Source organism: Bos grunniens, chromosome 9, assembly GCF_055505025.1.
Source record: "Bos grunniens cultivar Pamir isolate PY7600 chromosome 9, Bosgru_T2T1.0, whole genome shotgun sequence".
In the NCBI taxonomy this organism is placed as follows: Eukaryota; Metazoa; Chordata; class Mammalia; order Artiodactyla; family Bovidae; genus Bos; species Bos grunniens.
In genome coordinates, this window is record NC_141173.1 from 96,360,272 (window position 1) to 96,378,754 (window position 18,483).

Sequence of the window (18,483 nt, forward strand, 5' to 3'; positions counted from 1 at the left end):
TGGCAACCCGCTCCAGTATTCTTGCCTGGAGAATCCCCATGGACACAGCATCCTGGTGGGCTACCATCCATGGGGTCACAGAGAGTCGGACACAACTGAAGCGACTGAGCACACGTGCAGGCTTCTCAGGCTGGCGAGCCTGAGTTAGAACCTGAGTCAGGCACTGTCCAGACAAGGAAGGACAGACTGCTGTTGAGCACTGAGGGTCCCACACACAAGCTCTCTCCAGGTGTCCAGAGTTCCTTATTCGAAATCTGGTTTTGGTGAATGTGTGTATAAAGCCTGAGACTTTACTTACCCCATCTGCCCTGAGCGCCGTTCACCTGGGTCTCTAAGTCAGATGGCTCCTGCCAGCCAACCGAGGGCACAGCTGAGTTTGGATGGTGAGCGCAGATGAAGATGATGTAGAGAGAAGAGCAGGACGATCCAATTCACTTCAACACTAATCTTTTGAGTGCTATCATGTGCCAGGCTCAGAGGCCAACAGCAAACCGTGGGCTGGGCTACCCGATTCTGTGTGGGGTGACGATTCAAGGACACCCAGCACTGCGTGTGGATTGTGAGGGTCAACGGGGCATGGGGGAGACACAGAGCACGTGGGAGACAGACACGTGGAGCATGTGGGTGACACGTGGAGCACACGGGAGACACGTGGAGCACGCGGGTGACACGTGGAGCACGTGGGGGACAAAGTGGAGCACGCGGGAGACAAAGTGGGCCTTTTCTAGGCTACCTTCTAGGCCCACAGGAAGGAACGAGTCTTGCCCTTCCTGAGGCTTCAGTCTCTTGACACAGCTGACATGGACACTCGTTCCCAATGTCAAGAAGGAACAGTCATAATAATGCTTATGCTTGTATCATAATCCTTGCAGCGCTTTGATATATGTGAGAATCCCGTGACGCATAAAGGCATTTGGAGAGGATGGTGTGTAATAAGGAAATTAACACCCCCATCAACCCTGCTGTGAGCAGAAAACTAAGCTTGCTCTGAGTCTTCTCATGAAAGACTGGGACAGCGAGCCGCTTTTGTTCCCTCACCGAACCTCCTATATGATACACTCACTCATGGGGCTCCCGGCTCACAAACATGCTTTAACGAAAAGAAGTACTATTATTTGTGTAAAAAATCTTTTTGAGGGAAATAAACCTAACTGGTAGCCTGAGTCCTCGAATCGGTAGTGAATGACCAGCACTCAGCTGTCTCTCTTCCTTTCTCATCTTTGCTCACAACCTTATTTCTTTAAAAGCATTGATTTGGATGAAATGCAGGAAAAAGCCAAAACACACTCTGAGGCAGCCCTCTGCCAATAATAATGCAGATCGCCCCTGGTTGCTTCTGGAGGGGACAAATTTTCACATTCTGATTTGCTGTAACAGCTGTGAGTTTATTAAAGGACCAGGGCCTTCCTGTGGATCTTAGGGTTGAAAACCTGTTGCTGAACTTGGTGGCACTTACGGAAACTCGGTGACACAAGGCTTCGAGGCCATCGTAAAGAAGATGGTGTTTCCTCCCCTGGGGGTGAGGCGGCCAGCCTCATCTTTGTCCACCTCTTCCTCACTGTCACAGGAGACCACCCCCAACTCGGAGAGTGGCAGCTTCTGTTCGAATCTGTAGCTCGTGGAAGACCTGGATAAAAGCAAGTGAGAATCTGGTTTGTCTTCTCTGTTTGACTCGGGAGTGCTACTGTGGACGTGCTTCAGGTTAAGCCAGCGGCCTTGTAAGACCTGAGCAGCCCCAGTTCAGAGGCGGGGTCCTCTCGCCTTCTTTGTTATCCATCCCTGTCATTTGGTTAGCCGGCCATCCAGTATCCAGACAGTACTCAGAAAGATTGAGCACTAGCAAAACTTTCTGTGGATCATCTCTGAGGAAGCAGCTGTCAGTGGGCCTGATTCGACAAGGCACCCACTGGCACATATGCCTTGAAATTCCCCCAAGTCCCCAGTTCCAAGCTGAGAGTAGGCTTGTGTTGGAGGTTTGGCACAGAACCAGAGATACAGCGTCTTTAGTAGAGTTGAGTGGGTGCCATTCCCATCTCAGCCCCCAACTCATACAATGACATTCTCAGTGGCCAAGCATTTTGATAATAAAAGCCATGATAACAGATGGGGATTTTTGTCTTCATCGCTCTCTGTGGCAAGCACCAAAAGTCAGCAGAACATGTCAAACGACATTTCCTCCTGCCTCATTTTAAGAGAGTCCCAGCTGTGTTGTTAGTATAAATAAAAAGCACCACACGGTAGATCAAAAGAAAAGCTTAAGGCCAGGCAGATAGTAGGCACTTAATAATGAAAAGAAAAAAATTACAAAAAGAATTGGAATCCAGCAGGCACTTTGAAGGATGAATAAAGCACAGTCTAGTGTTAAGACATTCCCTCTTGACAAGAACAAGCTTGAAAGTCTCCCTTTCAATCTTAGTGGCCACTCCATGTACCACAACATAATTATTGTAAGGCATGGGAGAAAACACATTCTGGACACGCAGGGAACACTCACCCTAAAAGCAAGATATGTCTGGACTTCTGGACCCTTATCAAGTTCTGTTTTTTATGAAGCTCCTAGCTGCAATTCACCAGGAGAACTGGGGGCAGAAAAGAACCATGACTTTGGCAGTGGGGGCGTGAAGTTGAGAGCCAAGGGTGGGCAGTGGTCCTCACCGTCCCTGATTTAGGAGGGGAGGACCACTTTATCTGGATGTAGCTCGCAACTGAATAATAATAATAATAGCCAGTGCAAAACACAGGCCCATAAATATCACTTAACCGCAGCATATTTTCAAAACATTTCAAGCATCTCAGAGGCACGTGGCAGTGCTAACACAGAACAGCAAACTTTGATGATAGCAGGCACGGGGAGGGCTTCTGATTGGCGGGGAGGGAGAGGTGGAGGACAGGGGAGAGGGCAGGGACAAGGTCACTGTAGCAGTTCTCTCATTTTTCCAGGGATTAACATAAGGCCTTGTGCTGGCCATCTGGACCAAGTCCAGTTACTCTGTGGGGCAGGCTGACCTGTCAGTCCTAAATATATATATTTGCAACAATTTTCTGCTTGAAATAATAAACAAGAACTATGGTTGCATTTAGTTCCCATCTCTCACATTGCCACCAGGGTACCTCTGGTTATCTGCATGCAGAGATTCAGGGCAAGAGGCTGGCAGCACCCTCAGGTCCCAAGGAAGATGCTGCCCTGAATTTTTCTGTGATTTTTTTTTTTTTAAATCATCGTGTAAATTCATTCTCCTTAAAGATGTCACCCTCACTGGGAGATAACAGACTGATCTTGGGGAGAAAACAGACATTGGCGTCTTCCTCCTAAACCTATTTTTGTGAGAGCCAGAGCACACGAAGGACCAGACTTTGATATAACGGCTGTCTTCAGCATCTTCTCCCCCAGCACGTTTTTTTTGCCAAGAAGATTGTCTTGGCATGCTCTTTGCAAGAAGCACAGGACTTCCCAGATGGCGCTAGTGGTAAAGAACCTGCCTGCCAATGCAGGAGATGTAAAAAGATGTGGGTTCGGTCCCCAGGTCTGGAAGATCCCCTGGAGGAGGGCATGGCAACCCACTCCAGTATTCTTGCCTGGAGAATCTCATGGACAGAGAGCCTGGCGGGCTACAGTCCATGGGGTCGCAGAGAGTCAGACACAACTGAAGTGACTTAGCACACACTGCAAGCAGCGCATCTCTGGCCTGTCAACAAGACACACTGGGACGGCGCTCACACTCCAGAGACAGCCCGATTCCTCTATGACTTGAAACTTTAAAAGCTATGCTGTCGACACCTGACAGCTGCTCTCCCAGCTCCTGCTTTACCCCCTGCCAACACCTGCCGGTGTTTTCCCATTTCGTCACGATGGAGGCAGCCTGGCTTTGTGTTGGTCTGCCTCGTTTTGGCTTCCCTGTGGGTGACTATGCAAACTACAAGCCAAATATACGACTTCTCCCTTTTCTACAAACTCAGTTGATGGCGGGGCACAAGGACACTTCAACCCACCAAGATGTTACATTTTCTGCTCACATGAAGGAAAATGCGAATCAAATGGTCAGTGTTTTTTTCTCCTGGGAGACAGAGTAGGGTGTTTAATGCCCACCAAATCAGCCCTTGGATTTTTTTTTTTTTTTGGACTTTGTTTCTATTTTTGCCAAGACAGGAGATGAAAACATAAACTGTGAAATATGATTGCAAAGTAGTGACATGGGTGTCAGAAGTGACCTAGGAGACTACCGTCTTGTTTGCGGCTACACTTGCTATGTGGTTGTTAAAGCAACGGAGTCCAATCGGAGGAGGACAAGGGCAGGGCCTTTCCGGGAGGGGCCTGTGCCTGCCGGGTGGTGTGGCCAAGCTCTCTGAAGTGCCCGAGGTCTTGTCTCACTCAGGGTGACGAGACTGGGTAGAGTGGACTCAATATGTTGTGCTGTGTCTTAAACTGATGGGCAGCTCAGAGCCCTGGAAGAGCTGCTTTCCCCAACTCCTGGAAGGACAGCCCTGCTACTCCGAGGACAAGCTTCTGTATCCTCAGAGTAGGGGACTGTGCCACGAGAGGTCCTCTCTCTGCCGAGATGAGCTGGTAGCCTGGATGGCTATGCTGTCTGGTGAGAGGCTGAGAAATTCAGAGAGGTCAAAGCTCCCAGTGCCCCAGGCTAGGGAGATATAATTAAAAATGTGGATCTCCTACAAGGTCTCATTAGGCGAGGCTGGTGAAGCAACATGGGGAATGCCTATGGAGCTGGGGAGCAAAGGAGAGCCAAGTGAACTGGATTCACCTTCTCAGTTAATGGACATGATTGTGCTAGTCCACTGGGTTTCTTCAAGCCACGCCGTTTCTGCCTTAGCCAGTACCCATGGGCCAGGAATCTCAAGACTACATCTGATAACACGTCTAGACTCTCTTGCTTCTTCCTCTTGCCCCCAAACTTAAGGCATTCTAGGAGACTGTGTTATAAGGGAGGAATGTGTCCCCAGGGGACCGGCTGAATTGGCACTTGAGATGGCCGTCCGACCAGAGGCGGTGCCAGGTGCCACAGAACCAAAAGGAAAAGAATGGTTGGAAATCTGTCTCTAGGTCTCTGCTCCCAGTTCCTGGCACACAGCTTCTGACATCTTTGTAATTTCTTAAGTGCTAAGAGCATTTAGGAGACTATTTTAACTTTCAGTCTTTGATCCTGGCTCCCGACAGGGTTCCTTGGAATTTCCTGGGTGCTAAGAGTGTCTCAAGTCACTCTGGGTGGACTCCAGGATAGCTTCTGGGGATACTGGTCACCAGAAAGACTAAGCCATAATCAGAAACATGGAGCTTTCGGGCTCACACTTTCATCCACTGAGAAGGGGAGGAAGATGGAGCTTGAGATAGTGATTGATCATGCCTATATGATGAAGCCTCCACAAAACCCTCAAAAATATGGCGTCTGGAAAGTTTACAGGTTGGTGAGCACACCCACAAGCTGGGAGGATGGTGCATCCCAACCCCACAGAGACACATGCTTCTGTGCTCAGGACTCGTTTGGATCTCGTCCCGTGGACCTTCTCATCTGTGCATGTGAATGCGTAGTCGTGTCTGACTCTTTGCAACCCAGGCTCCTCTGTCCATGGGATTCTCCAGGCAAGAAAACTGGAGTGGGTCATTTCCTTCTCCAGGGGATCTTCCTGACCCAGGGATCAAACCTAGGTCTTCTGCATTGCAGGCAGAGATTCTTTACCGAATGAGCTTCAGTCTGCACTAATTCCAGTTATAGTCAGGATTGATGTGAACTGTAGGTGCCCAGCTGGTGGAAAAACTCCACACATCTGATGTCACAAGAATCATGTGGTAGCCCCATTACCCCTGCCAGGCTGGGCTGGGTCAGTCACTGAGAGGAAATTCGTTTGCTCGACACCACGGGGGTGGGGGGGAGCTCTACTTGGAACCCAGAGCATTTGGAGTTGTTCTTTGGTACTTCTATGTCCAGTGGAAAACTATAGCAACTAAAAAAAGAGAGAGGGCAGTGAGGGTCCAGACCCCTTTGGAATGAGGGGCTGAGTCACTGCATCAGATAGAGAACTTCAATCAGCTGAAGCCTGAAGGAAGCCTGGCTGAGGCTGGAGGAAGCACAGAATGAGCTGTGGGGGAAGGAAGTTCTATGTCTCAACCAGTTAGAGGGAGAGGGGGCTGCTGGAGCTATGTCTATTTTTTATGTGCTCCTTCTGTGTGCATGTGTGTGCATATGCTAACATATTTCTTCTCCTCTGTCCTTCTCTTTAAGACTTTGAATGGTGTTATTGGAAACCAACTTTCCAATTCAGTCTACAGGTTACATGATATTTAGGCGGGACTGTGGCTGAATTTGAGGAATAACTACAGCTCCTGTCTGTATCTTATAGCTCTGCTTCTTTTGCTCCTCCCTTCCTGGCTGATACTGAATGGATCAGATTTTCTTTCACTTCCTTATTTCCCGTATAATTGTTTGGAAAGCATATATTAAAATTTTATTTTAGCCATCATCCACTACCTCTTAAAATTTAAACTTGACCTTATGTTTTTCTAACGAAATCTAGAGATGATTGGCATGTCTATTCTTTTCTTGAACAAGTCAAAAATGACTTAACATCTGAGCTTCTCTTCCATCTTTTATGATATTATCATCTGTTATGCAGGGTCCATGTTGACTTTAGTTCCACACATTCAGTTAGCTATTATAATTATCTGTACAGCAACTATTTAGACTCGACAGTGCATTTGATGGATTTCTTTGGCCACTAGTGTGTTTTGGGAGCTCCATCTTTCCTCTTGGACTCAATATCCTTCTTGCTGAAGGTATACTGAAAGTATACCTTTCAGTAATTTTTGTCAGCAAGACTCTGTGGGGGCTCAACTGTTAGACTTCATATGTCTGAAATTATCTGTATTTAACTTTTAACTTTGAATGGTAATTTAGCTAGAAATAAGGTTCCTGTGATGATAACTGTTATTCCCTGAGTATTTATTATAAAAGGTATTATTTATGGTCCTGGCATCTATTATTGCTTCTTAGAAATCCACTGTCAGTTTAATTATTCCTTTGTAACTTGTCTGGTTTTTTTTTAACTAACTTTCTGATTTTTCTTTTTACCTTTATCTTTGATATTCTGCAGTTTTACTACCATATACTATCCTAGATTCAGTAGACTCATACAACTTGAAGACTCATATTTCTTCTCTCTTCTGGAAAAATTTCAGACACTTATTGGCTGACTACAGTCTCTAATTTTTTATCTTCTTGTTCTAGAACTCTAATTAGGCACGTTAGCCTTTCTCATTCTATCCTGTACCTTTTCTACTTCACATTTTCTTTCTGAACCACATGCTAAGTGATTTCCTTAGTTCTATATTCTAATTCATTAATCTTTCTTTCAACTGTGTGTAACTTTCTATTAAGCCTACCTTTTGAGGCTTCATATCCATTATTTTTATTTCACTTGCATAAATTGAATTTTTAATCTATATTTTCCCTTCACAGTGTTTCCTTGTATTTTAAATATGTTTAGATTGTTTTATGTCCTCCAGTTTTTGATGTGAAAATATTGTTTATATTTACTAACTGCCCCTTTTGGTAACTTGTTTCCTATTGTAATTTGGATTCTGAATATAGTTTTAGAAAAGGTTGTTTGCCATAGATGATACTGCTTATGGGAATATCCCTATGGAGCCGTTTGGTGTTTTCTAGAGGCTTCTGGTAAAGCATCTAGAGGTATCTTTAACCAGATGCCTCATCTCATAGAGCAAAATGGAGTCACAGGCCTGTATGTCTATCCTCGGGCCAGTCACTCACAAAAAGGAGAGAAAGGCTTTAGACTGGTCAAGTCCACCCCAATTAAACTGAGGGTGGTTCAGCTTCCTCTTAGACATATGGGCTTGGAACTTCCCTGGCAGTCCAGTGGTTAAGACTGTGCTTCCAGTACAAGGGGCATGAGTTTGATCCCTGGTCATCGAACTAAGACCCTGCATGTGGTGTGATGCAGCCTACAATAAACAAACAGCTAAGTTTTTTTTTAAAAGAAACATGGGCTTAGTGGGTGGAGCAGATTCCTGAACAAAATCAAAGTTCTAGTAGAAAGCAGGAAATGAGATATGTACACCTAACACTGTAACACTCCTGAAGATTTCAAATTTGCAAAGACTCAAGAGTTAAGAATCCAGCACAGAAATTCCTCAAGGGTTGTGGAAGGGAAGAGAGAGAAAGGATAATTAAAAACAAAACCAAACATGGTAAAGGGTGAATTCTGGTGAGACATATTTTGATGGAGCATCATTTATTATCTTCTCCAGAACCGTCTCACATTTTCACAAAAGGCAAATTCTGTTTTTGTTGCCAGGTAGAGGCAGCTCTAACATTCCACGAAGTGCTTTTCTGTTGCTTTTTCCTTCTTTTCACAAGAGGAAAAAAAAAGGGGGGGGGGATAAAAGCAATTCAACAAAGAAAATGTAAATAAAATGATGTCTACATTTAGATGATAAAAATTTAGTACTAACAGTAATTTTAACTAATCTGTGAGTACACTGTGATCCTTGGAAGGGATCAAAGTCATCTGAAGAAAGGAAAAGCTACATTCACATTATTGATGCAGGGCTCTGCTTGGCCCCTGGTCACACACTCAGTAGTTAAGTGACATGAGAGGGAACAGGGTGGCTGGCTCCTGGTTCTAGCTCTATCCCAGCCACTCAACTTTGGCATCGACTCTGCTGTGATTTCCTCGTGAAGCTAGAAAAGGAACAGCAGAAGCAACCGACTGGGGCCAAAGTGCCACAGTGTTTTACTAAAACAAGGAGATCCAAACAGTCCATCCTAAAGGAGATCAGTCCTGGGTGTTCACTGGAAGGACTGATGTTGAAGCTGAAACTCCAGTACTTTGGTCACCTGATGCAAAGAGTTGACTCATTGGAAAAGACCCTGATGCTGGGAAAGATTGAAGGCAGTAGAATGGGGCAAGAGAGGATGAGATGGTTTGATGGCATTGCCAACTCAATGGACATGAATTTGGGTAAATTCCGGGAGTTGGTGATGGGCAGGGAGGCCTGGAGTGCTATGGTCCATGGGGTTGCAAAGAGTCGGACATGAACTGAACTGAACTGAACTGAACTAAACTTCCTCTGTTCAGTCAATTTTTCATAAGTGCCAGCCATATGTCAGGAACTATACTAAGTGTTGATGTGTCAGGGAATAAACAAAACCTCTACCTTCACTGGAGCTCATTGGAAATGAAAACACTGCATCAGACTTGTTTTTTCTTCAATCTATGGGTATTTGAATTCTTCATCATTTATGAAGATACTTGACACTTTGTTAAAAAGTAACAGCAATGCTGATCACAGTAGTAGGTGCTAAACTACCTGAAATTCAGCATCCGAGACCCCAGGCTCTCCATCTGCTTATGCAACTTTTTCCTGCCATTTACTCATTCATTTAGTCAAGTGATGTCAGGCAAAGTGGTAGAGAAGACATCTCTGCAAAAGAGACAATTCAGCCGAGAACTGAAGACTTTAGCGGGGGAATGAGGGTATTGTTACGAGTGAGGGGAGTGACTGGCTGAGGTTGGAAGAATGTTCCAGAGAAAGGGAGGAGCAAATGCAAAGAAACTGAGATGGCCAAGATCTTATTGGGTTGAGGAACCATGGTTCCCTTCCTGCATGAAGCCATCGGGTACCCCAGCCTCCACATCCCTCACTTCTTCTAGGTCCCCATCCTCTGCTCGGGGAGGCTGGATTTCTCCCTGGCCTTTCTCCCGCCTACTACACTTCCCTCGCGTCTTTTCTTAGGCTTCCCAGGTGGTGCTAGTGGCAAAGGACCCGCCTGCCAATGCAGGAGACATAAGGGATGATCCCTGGGTTGGGGACATTCCCTGGAGGAGGGCATGGGAACCCATTCCAGTATTCTTGCCTGGAGAATCCCAAGGACAGAGGACCTCAGTGGGCTACAGTCCATGGGGTCACAAAGAGTCAGATGTAACCACATATACATCCTTTCTCTTGTCCCTCTGTCTCACATCCTTCCTTTTTTTTTTTTTTTTTTATCATTTCCACATTTTCCCTATCTTCTTATCATTTCCTCCTTGAATTTTGGCTGCCCAGAATTTTGTTGTTTGGGTTGGAATGTTATTGTTCAACCTTGAAATCTACTGAGTCTGTGAACATGCTTGGAAGCATTGCCAGCGGTCCTATAAAACAACTTTTAAACACGACTCTGTAAAGTTTTAATGACCTCATGTGTAAAGCCTATGAAAGAATCAGCCTGTGTTGAAGCTGAGTTTGCACGGCACGCTTTGCACACACTGTCTCATTTAATTCCAGCTCTGATTCACCGAGGAGGTGCTCTCATGAGGAAACCAAGGTGCAAGGACTTTGCTAAAACCTGACGGCTAACACACAGGAGAGCTGAGACAGAAACCCGGGTCTTCTGACACCAAATCAATCTTTTGCCTTCTGCACAGACAATACCATCTCCCTGAAAAAACACCACAGTTTCAATTTCAACAACTACAGGACACCTTTCAAAGCTTACACTGAAGAGGATTCTGAGTCCAGCTGATTTTTGAGACCTGAACTCTTGTTATTTATTTAGATCAATTGCCCTTCCAGATGGAATGGACAGAGCACCCAGGGACCAGCATAGCGTCTGACACAGGGTTAAGTTTAACAAAAGCTTGTTGATAATAAAAAACATTAATCCATTCCCAGCGCCTCCAAGCCCATCCATGAGAATGAGTCATTAATTTATTTGCGATAGCGACTTCTTGCTTTGGGAATCAAATTAACCACTTTATGCCTCCAGCTCAAGTCAAATAAGGTCCTGTCTGGTCCGTGGAACTACCATGATCTCCATGGGAGCTTCCTTTTGGGCCAGCACTCGAGAGGCAGAGAAGGGTGTGAAGAGCTGATGTGAGAAGAGCCGAGGAAGGGAAATGGACAGGATTCTAACGCTGAAACCTTCAGGGATCACTGCGCACAAAGACGCAGTTTACGGTCGGTGCTTAAAGGAAACACTTCCCAGATCTATGGCTCTTAGGGCACCTTTTGGTGTTTATCAAAGTAGGACCATACTTCCTTTGAAGATGTGCTTATTGCGGGGAAATGATGCTGCCATGGGGGCTTTTTTTTTTTCTCAAAAGCAATTAGAGGTGAGATTCCTGGATTCAGAAGAGAAGGGAGCGGTGTTGGCGGACACAGAAAGTGTCTTGGCTTCTGCTGGGGCCTCAGGGGCCCCGTCAGAGGCGCTGGCCTTGCAGGTTCTGCTGCCTGCGAGCTCCGAGGGAAGTGGTCCCTGAGCAACAGCAGCTCGGCCCACTCTGCAGTGAGTGGGAGGACAGGAAAAGCCAAACCACAGAGTGGGCTTCTCTCCGCGGGCGCTGGGGGCCTCTGTCCTTTCACTCGAGGGGGCCCCGGGGGAGGAATGGAGGGCGGGTGTTAATCTAAAGTCCTGTCATGGTTTCCGTGGTAAACCATGGGTTTTCCAGGCCTTTAGAATGCAGAGCCCACCACTCTGTGGCCGCCCACCCTCTGACCCTCTGGACCAAACGCCCTTCTCTCTGTCATTAAGCCTGTTCCCCTGGGGAAGCAGGCATCTGGCTCCTTCCCAGGGAAAAGGGAAAGCACTTCTCAAGCTGGATTTTGATTTGAGAGAGATTAAGGGGAAATAAAGAAATAAAATGAGAGCCACATGGATCCAGGCGTTTTCCCCACTGTTCTGGCACAGCCGTCTCTCCTAACCTTCCTGCCACTCTGTGCTGTGGTTCTGTTACTCCCCACACTCTGCTGAGGAGCTCCCTGGGCAGAGTTGGGGCTGACCTCGGGTCCGGCTTCTGCCCTTGACCATGATGCTGCCCTTGATCATGGCACTGCCCTGTACTGCCATTCTGTAATGGTCTGGCTGAAAAGAGACTTCGTGGGATAGGGACTTCCCTGTAGCTCAGATGGTAAAGAATCTGCCTGCCATGTAGAAGACCTGGGTTGGATCCCTGGGTGGGAAAGATCCCCTGGAGAAGGGAATGGCAACCCACTCCAGTATTCTTGCCTGGGAAATCCCATGGACAGAAGAGCCTGGCGGGCTACAGTCCATGGGTCGCAGAGCTGGACACGACTGAGAGACTGACACTCCCAAATCCTCCTACTGGGTGGGCACTTCTCTATTTATCTGGGGGTGGGGGGAGCTTCTGCTGAGCTTCTGCTTTGTGGGGGTCCAGGATGACTAATGCTCACCCCACCCAGGAGGTGCCTGTGGCCCAGCACAATTATAGGAGGACAAGGGGACTTGTGGTGGAGCAGTCAGCAAGGATAAAGGCCCAGGAATGGGAGTCACGGGGTGTTTTGGAAACTGAAAGTATCCCGAAACAGTGGGGTGGGGGCGGACAGGCAGAGGCCATCAGACTGGAGAGCAGAGTGTCCTCAAGGCCACACGGAGGTGCTGGGCTTTCGGCAGGAGTGGTGTGATGTGATTGGTGGTTTAATTAGCTCAGATGTCTGACACTGAGGTTTGGAAATGATGGGAGAGAGGTGAGTGGGGAGCTGTGTTGGGATCAGTCTTCAAGGTCTGGAGGATGAGATGGGGCTGGGCAGGCAAGGGAGACCAGGCAAGGGGTTGGTTTCATGGTTTGGAGCACTGAATGGATTTGGGGGGAAGGAAGTGAAGAGGGGGCATTCCAGGAGGCTCAGGGGTAAAGAATCTGCCTGCGATGCAGGAGATGTGGGTTCGATCCCTGGGTGGGGAAAATCCCTTGAAGGAGGAAATGGCAACCCACTCCAGTATTCTTGCCTGGAGAATCCCATGGACAGAGGAGCCTGGCAGGTTGTGGTTCGTGCGGTTGCAAGAGTCAGACACAACTGAGTGACTGAGCACACACACACACACTCACAAAGGAAAGGAGGACATTTTGCTCTTGTATGAGCCACACTGTTCAGCCCCTCCCTGAAGAGGAGCCTCTGTCTTGACTTTGTGTGTATTGTTGCTTAGTCACTAGGTCATGGGGGACTCTTCTGCGACCCCATGGGCTGTAGCCTGCCAGGCTCCTCTATCCATGGGATTCTCTAGGCACGAATACTGGAGTGGGTGGCCATTTCCTTCTTCAGGGGATCTTTCCAACTCAGGGATAGGACTCAAGTCTCCTGCATCGGCAGGTGGATTCTTTAAGGCTGAGTCAGTACACATACCCTAAATGAGTGTCCGGGAGAGGCATGATCTAAGTGGAGGATGAAGAGTTTAAAGTTCCTCTATTATTTCATTTGCTCACTTCTATTATTTGTCGGCCTGGTATAAATTTGCAAGTCAAACTCACTCCAGTGAATACTGGTAGAGGAAGCTGAAGTTCTTTCAGAGACAATGGGATTCAACCTGCAAAGATGGCATGGCCCAGGCTTTGCCCTTCCCCTCCTCCTGGCATTGCTCTGGGTCTTCCCCGGGGTTACAGAGTACAGCATTCTGAGGCTCGTAGTTTGGCAGAAAATAAAAATACTTGGCACTTAGTTAAAATAAACAGAGACCTGCAGTGTGTAAATATTAACCTGGAACAATTAAAAGATGGATGCTCTTCCAGGACCTTTGAATTGCCAAGAATTCAACGATGCTACCAGAGAACACGTGGGCTCTAGGATGAGGAGGAGGGGAAGGCAAGTTTAGATGACCTCTGTAGCCAGATTCCCTTGGTAAAACTGGGTTATAGCCTCCTGTGACCAAGTGTTCATAGTTTTCCCGTAAATTGTTTTTGCAATTTTTTTCGCTAGTGTATCAAGAAAGCCTAAATTAACTAGTGACAACACACCTGGGCCCAGACCTACACCACCCCCATGGAGCCATTCAAAGCACAGGCTTGGTTGTGGGCAAACCCCGCTTCAAATCTGCACTTCACTGCTTCCCCAAGCTGTCATTCCAGGCAAGGAAGTCAGCCACCCGAGCATCAGCTACCCCACCTTCAAAGTGAGAATAAATGTACCAGCGGTGGGCTGCTACGTGGATCAAATTACATAAATAATATAAAAAAACGTTAGCCCAGTGCCCAGCAGAGAATCAAAACAGTAGAATGTTAGCTGTTATTGCATCCTTCAATCCACAGCGAGCGAACTCAGGAGCAGTGGCATCTGGGCACTGGAAGGCACTTGGAAGGTTTCATGGCCCAGCAGAGATTTCTCTCTGTGGAAGGAGTTTGTCTATTTTAGTTTCTCTCTGGAGGTGGAGGTGGGCAGTGAGTGTCCATTGGGTCAAGAGAACAGAAGCTGGACTGGGGTCAATGCAGCACAGGACTGGACACCTGGCAGAGGCCGTTCAGGTCACGCTTTACTGGTGCGAACGGGACACAGCAAGCCCGAAAGACACTTTAAATAGCCCGTCCCACCCCTGCCCCCACTCCATCTCAATTCACGGCCCATCCCACCCTGTGCATCACAGGAGGTGGTCCCTCTGTGACGCTGGGCTACGTAACTGCCCACATCCGCCCGTGGGAAAGTGGCCTGCCCAGGAGACTGGCCACGGGGGAGTCCCCTCTGCACCAAGTGCTGTGGTGCAAACAGAAAGGAAGAGACCTTCTGCCTTCTCTTCTGGCTCAGATGGTTAGTGTAATGGTCTCCATCAAAAAGGAAGACACACTCTTAAGGGTCTTGTTGTTTTTCCTTTCCTGTTAAAAAACATAACCCTCATGCCTCATTCCTGTTGCCAACAGTACCACAGAGACTCAAGAAAGAGGGAAGGGGAGTAGAGGGCCCTCGGTGCTGATCCCCCAGGGCTGCTCTCCTGGTCCCCACTCTGTGATGGGGGTGTCCACCCTTTAGCTTTCCCTTATCCTTACATTCAGAAGTGAAGGGAAGTGAAAGTCGCTCAGTCTTATTTGACTCTTTGCAACCCCATGGACTATACAGTCCATGGAATTCTCCACGCCAGAATACTGGAATGGGTAGCCTTTCCCTTCCCCAGGGGATCTTCCCAACCCAGGGATTGAACCCAGGTCTCCCGCATTGCCGGCAGATTCTTTACCCAGCTGAGCCGCCAGGGAAGCCCAAGAATACTGGAGTGGGTAGCCTATCCCTTCTCCAGGGGATCTTCGCAACCCAGGGGTCAAACCCGGGTCTCCTGTATTGCACGTGTATTCTTTACCAACTGAGCTCTGAGGGAAGCCCATATTACATTCGCAAATTCCCGTGAAAAATAGACCTGGGACAAGGGACTCCATGACTTAAGAAAAAAAACAAACCAAATTTACAAGATTTCAGAAGTATTCATACTTAAATCCGCCACACACTATTCTACAAATTCATTCCATTTTTTATACTTTTATTTATTTACGTTTGGCTGTACTGGGTCTTTGTTGCTGCCTGGGCTTTCACTAGTTGCGGTGTGTGGGTTTCTCGTGGTGGTGGCCTCTCCTGTTTGGAGCTCGGGCTCTAGGGCACAAGGGCTCAGTAGTTGTGGCTCCTGGGCTTCAGAGCACAGCCTCAATAGCTGTGGCACAAGGGCTTGGTTGCTCCACAATATATGGGATCTTCCCCGACCAGGGATTGAACCATGTCCCCTGCACTGGCAGTCAGATTCTTTACCACCGAGCCAAGAGGGAAGTCCCATTTTTCCAGCAATAGTTAAGGAAAAAAACTAGTATCTGTTGAGCGCCAAGGAGGTGACATAGTAGCATCACATCTTTAGTAAGAGTCTACCAGGGAGCTTGATGGAGAAGGAAATGGCAACCCACTCCAGAGTTCTTGCCTGGAGAATCCCATGGAGGGAGAAGCCTGGTAGGCTGCAGTCCATGGGGTCGCACAGAGTCGGACACGACTGAAGTGACTTGGCAGGCAGGGAGCTTGATTACGTCATCTTGCAGGTGAGGGAACCCAGGACGACAGAGCCCAGAAATGACCCGAGAGGGACTGAAACTGTCTCCAGAGCCGCCACTCGCTTCAGAACTCTATGCGCCCACTACCAAACCCAGCAGCCTCACCCAAAGGAGGCAAGCCCGCCCTGCTGGCTCAGCACTCATCTCCCAAGAAAAGAGGACAAAGCGAATTATGTTGGATAATGACCTCCAAGCACCAAACTGGAACATGACAAGGCTCCTGCAAAGAATGTCACTGCACAGTGGCAGGAAAGAAAATAGCCTATTATTATTATTTTTTTTTTTTTTTTACCGTACTATACATTTTACAGAAAGGGGTTTGACATTCCATGTAACATTAGAAAACAAAAATTTTTAAGGATGGGATTTTTAGTAAAGTGATTTCAATTGGATTCATTGTTAACTAGCACAGTTGAGGAAAATTTTATTTCTGTGAAAATGAGAAAACTGGAAACTACTGATAGTAAATTTATACACACGTATCAGCATCGGGCACAATGGTCTGTGACAATGCGAAGCATTGCTAGGTAACTTGCAGAGATGGAAGCTTACTGCCCAGATGGAGAAGGCATACTCAGCTTGCTGAATCATATCACCATGTGGTCCCCATCAGAGCTGTCCCAGGGCCCACATTTCTAAGCATGGGTCCCATCATGCGATGTGTCCCCAGCTCTCCTCCCACCTCCGCTTTGCTCCTGCAGTAACGAGTGTACTGCAGTAACTTTCTCTTGAGCAGTTTTCTTAGATTTATTCCTATATTTTAATGTTCTTATTTTCTATTGCAAACCAGATATTTTCTTACCTTTATTTTGACATTTAAAAATTTGTTTATTTCCAACTCAACTTTCTTTTTAATTCTTCTACTTATTTAGATGTTTTTAAAAATTGTTTTTCTACATTTTGATTGATGTATTGTGAGCATTATTTTCTAATAATCACATTTAAGATGTAAAGGGGCTTCCCTGGTGGCTCAGACGGTAAAGAATCTGTCTGCAATGCAGGAGACTGGGGTTCAATCCCTGGGTTGGGAAGATCCCCTGGAGAAGGGAATGGCAACCCACTCCAGTATTCTTGCCTGGAGAATTCCATGGGCAGAGGAGCCTGGTGGGCTATAGTCCACAGGGTCACAAACAGTTGGACAAGACTGAAGCGACTAAAACACACACACAAGATATAAAATATTATATAATATGAACTAGTTTAAAAATTTTATATCTAATAATGAAACAAGAAATCCCATTTTTAAATAGCAAATTTATCCTATTAATATGGTTGGAAATTTTACTACAGTTATATTTAAAGATTTTGAAAACAAAGACAAAATGAGTACGTGCAATTATCAGCAGTTGGATAGAAATGAAGGTAGACGCTTCACAATGAACGAGAGGCGTATGCCAATTGTGCAACAGCGTCAGTCATGAGAATCCCTTGTTTCCATGAAAGCAGTAGTGTTGCGTCACCTCTATGTGAAGGAATTACAACTTGGTCTATTTGGGGGTTAAAACAGGATTGTCATTTCTCCTTTGATGGTACTTTCTTTGAATCGCTGTTTCACAATCTATTAGCCTCTTATGGTTTGGTCAGAAATAAGAAGGCAATTGATAAAAGAACACAACTGACTGTATTTCACTGAAACTTTAAGAAATATTGCCCCAAATTGGAGCCACTTTGCTATAACAGAAAACCAAAATGTTAAAAAGTTTAGATGGAAAAAAACTCCTCTCACCAATCTTTATACTTACCTTGTTCTTGTTATAAGCAGTTATTAAACATTAAAAAATAAGCTATCTTGAATTTATTACTTTCTAGCCCAACTTCTTCTTGTTGAGTCACTAAGTCATGTCTCTGACTCTTTGCAACCCCATGGACTGTAGCCTGCCAGGCTCCTTTGTCCATGAGATTTCCCAGGCAAGAATACTGGAGTGGGTTGCCATTTCCTACTCCAGGGGATTGTCCCAACCCAGAGATTGAACCACATCTCCTGTATGCATCTCCTGCATTGCAGGTGGATTCTTCACTACTGAGCCACCAGGGATAAACAGTTATTAAACATTAAAAAATAAGCTATATTGAAGTTACCATTTTCTGACCCAATACATTCAATAATTGGTTACAATAGTAGAAAATAGTTTTTAAAATAACTGAAGTTTATTCCTATCTTAGACATGGCAATAAGGTAGATTTTTAGCTTCTGATCAAAATTCTCAAAGTTTAAATTTGCTTTTTGGAAATGGAAAAAATTTTGGAATTCGATGAAAAATATATATATATATGTTCAAGTATATATAGCATATATATATATATATATACTTAAAAATAAATTCAAACATATCCAAAGTGTAACAGAAAAACTTCCCATGAACCAATTCTCAAGCACTAGGAAGATACTAGAGTTATATTCTTAAACTTTTATCTATCAACCTGTTTATTTATAAAGGGGTGTTTTGTTTTACTCATTACATACTATTTTAAATGATAGAAAAATATAAGGAGATACAGCTACTGGAATTATGAAATGATTTGGGGAGTATCTTCCTTATTTGGGGATATAAGTGTGCCAATTTGTGATTCCACCCCCTGGCCTAGAGGAGACACCTCTACAAACAAGCCTGTGGGAAGCTATCTGTACAGGTGGATACAAGAAGGGCACGGGTGGGAGTCCTCTTAGGC

General features: G+C 46.0%; 1 protein-coding gene and 1 long non-coding RNA gene across 6 annotated transcripts in view; one reads left to right on the forward strand and one right to left on the reverse strand.

The window, feature by feature from the left end:
- The window catches only part of LOC147366418 (uncharacterized), an 81,284-nt gene that overhangs the window by 60,109 nt on the left and 2,692 nt on the right, over window positions 1–18,483 (forward strand). For 3 of the 5 annotated variants that reach the window (XR_015133398.1, XR_015133397.1, XR_015133383.1), the window contains one exon: window positions 10,298–10,679. The exons of the other annotated variants lie outside the window; for them this stretch is intronic. This is a non-coding gene — a long non-coding RNA (uncharacterized LOC147366418). Of the gene's footprint in view, window positions 1–10,297; window positions 10,680–18,483 lie in introns of those variants that run through there. 5 annotated transcript variants of the gene reach the window in all.
- The window catches only part of TAGAP (T cell activation RhoGTPase activating protein), an 88,256-nt gene that overhangs the window by 35,459 nt on the left and 34,314 nt on the right, over window positions 1–18,483 (reverse strand). Inside the window, exon 4 of the mRNA XM_086318587.1 lies at window positions 1,457–1,627. Coding sequence (XP_086174713.1) covers window positions 1,457–1,627 — 171 coding nt within the window. The remainder of the gene's footprint in view (window positions 1–1,456; window positions 1,628–18,483) is intronic.